Below are 2,401 nucleotides of genomic sequence, written 5' to 3'. Positions count from 1 at the left end.
GGGTTGTTCTCCTAGGCTGGGGACACCCTCCTCAGATGGCCCTGTCCTCCTCCCACCATATCCTTGGTAGCCTGGGGCCAACTACTCTGCTGGGGCTGGTGGGGCATAGCTCCTCCCTGAGCTTGAGAACTGGTTGAGTGGTGTTGGCTTTTGGGCCTTGGTATCCACAGAACCCATCCTCTGTGGCTGGGGGATCTCTCCTGGGGTGACCGGACACTGATTCCTAGCCACTTGAAGAGTTGACCCTCAGCAGAGACGGCTGTGTCCCCTCCCTCCAGTGCCCCATGTAGTCTCAGACCGGTTACTCAGTGAAGAAGTGAATTTGTTTAAAAGCAGCTTTCTCTACTACTGAGGCAGGGCGAGTACTTGTTAAATCCCTGCCATTGTACTCCACCTGCCCCAGGAGCTGAAGACAAGAACTTGTGGCTGCACAGCTGAAACCTTGCCTTCTGACCCTTGGGAACTGGCTCTCTTGACCACTCCTTCCCCAAAGCAGTTGTGTCCCCCTCCCATCTCCCCACACACACCCAGAGGTGGACTCTTTCTGGTAGATCATCTCCTCAAGCCGTGACCTCTTCGAACTTAGTGATGATGTTTAGTCATCCCAATGTTGCTTCATTTGCTTTCTAAAGGGCTCTAGATGCCACGAGCTCTTGGCTACAGCACCTTTAACCCACATCTGTGGAAGGGCCTCTGGTTTTGTCCCCACCCTTTGTCCCCCACCCCACCCCCGGCACCTCTCAGCGTGTACCTTTGTTGCAGAGCTCACAGACATGGTGAGGGCCCTGGCTGTGCACCTTCATGTGGTCCGAAATATAAGCCGAGCTCAACATCTTGCCACACACATGACATGGCACCTTCTCCTCGTGTCGTACTGTGTGGGCCCGCAGCCGATCCTTCGTAGCAAAAGCTGCCTCACATTTCTGGGGAGGGGGGAGGGGCGTGGGGGGTGTCAGGAGAGTTAAAGCTTCGGGGAGTAGGGAGAGGGGGGCAAGAGGTTAAAGGAATCAGAGCCTTGGGGATCTTTGATCTGTAGGAAATGGGAGTGAGATGATGAGGCCTTTTAGAAGGGATGAAAAAATGGAGTGAAAAAGCAAAAAGAAGAGAGAGAAAAAGGGGGTCTGAGAGGCTGAACTCAGACAACTACAATGAGGATCAAAATCATGAGAACCAGGACAGGAGGAGGCGGGCTTCCTACCTCACATTTGAAGGGCCGTTCTGTTGAGTGCACTTGTCTGACGTGACTGTTGAGGTGATCCGGCCTGGAGATACGTTGGGGTTGGGGTTAGGGCCCTGGAGTGTGGAGGTGTCCCCGCGTCTGCCTAACACTGTACAGCAAGCCTTTCCCTGGGTCCCTACATTTTCTCCCAAGCCCGGGGTTTCAGAGTCCTGGTAAGGCAGGAAATCCCTCCTCTGGTGCAGGGCTGCCTCGGCCTCCTCCCACTCGAGGCTGTCCTACAACCCAAGAACCCACCTCCTCTGCTAAGCACCACCCCCTGCTCCCTGGTAACCAGGAGAGGCTGTCCGCCCTCCTCCCTGGGAGTGGCTCCCTGTCCCCATTCTCAGAAACCTCCCTCCCTCCCTCCCCACCAGCCAAGGCCAGGCCACCTCCATCGCCGACCGTCCCTCCCTCCCCACCCGCCTAGTGGGCGGCCGAAGCCCCGTGCACACCGGGAGAAGCTCTTGCCACAGTGGGAGCAGTTGTAGGGCTTGTGCACAGCGCCGTCATGTGAGCGCACGTGGTAGCTCATGCGGTCCTTGCGCTTGAAGCGCTGCTGGCACACCGGGCACTGGTAGGGCTTCTCGTCCGAGTGCGACAGCTTGTGTCGGTTCAGGTGGTAGACGTCGCGGAAAGCCTTGCCGCACATCTCGCAGGCGTGGTTCTTCCGGATGCGCTTTCCCGAGGCGGTCGTGGTCACCACGCCACCGGCGGCCACTGCGGCCGCTCCGCCGCCGGCACCCGCTTCTCCCCCTCCCCCGCCGGCTCCGCTCAGCTGAGGCACGCTCAGGAGGCTCAGGGGCACCATGGTGGGCATCTTCATAGCACCCGAAGGGACCCGGCCGGCTTTGGCTCCCGTGTGGATGGCCTCGTGCCTCCGGAGATTGTAGCCGTTCTTGAACTCCTTGGCGCACAGGGCACAGATGTAGGGCCCCTTGCTCTTTGTCTTCTTCTCCAAGGCAGATGCGACCGGGGCCACGGCGACCGTCGAGGTTGGGGCAACGACGGCGGTGGCCGCGGCTGCGGCGATGGTGGCGGCAGAGACAGGGGGCGCGGCCTCAGCGGCGGGCGCCGACACCGGAGGGGGCGGCGGAGGGGGCGCCGGGGGCTGCTTCAGAGCCGCTGTGTCCACAGTGGAAGCGGTGGCCGGGGCCGGGGGCGCAGCAGCAACGGCGGCGGCGG

The 2,401-nt window shown here is 60.5% G+C and overlaps 1 protein-coding gene across 1 annotated transcript in view; it reads right to left on the bottom strand.

The window, feature by feature from the left end:
* Positions 1 to 2,399, bottom strand: part of MAZ (MYC associated zinc finger protein) — a gene marked incomplete at its 5' end in the record, with an annotated part of 4,057 nt that extends 1,658 nt beyond the window's left edge. Inside the window, 3 exons of the mRNA XM_024744341.1 lie at positions 752 to 923; positions 1,199 to 1,262; positions 1,672 to 2,399. Of these exons, the coding sequence (XP_024600109.1) occupies positions 752 to 923; positions 1,199 to 1,262; positions 1,672 to 2,399 (964 nt within the window). The remainder of the gene's footprint in view (positions 1 to 751; positions 924 to 1,198; positions 1,263 to 1,671) is intronic.
* Between the last annotated feature and the right edge of the window lie 2 nt (positions 2,400 to 2,401).

Source organism: Neophocaena asiaeorientalis, unplaced genomic scaffold, assembly GCF_003031525.2.
Source record: "Neophocaena asiaeorientalis asiaeorientalis breed wild unplaced genomic scaffold, Neophocaena_asiaeorientalis_V1.1 scaffold91, whole genome shotgun sequence".
Lineage (NCBI taxonomy): Eukaryota > Metazoa > Chordata > Mammalia > Artiodactyla > Phocoenidae > Neophocaena > Neophocaena asiaeorientalis.
Note: the sequence above shows the minus strand (reverse complement) of the source record. Positions and strands in the feature narration are given on the sequence as shown.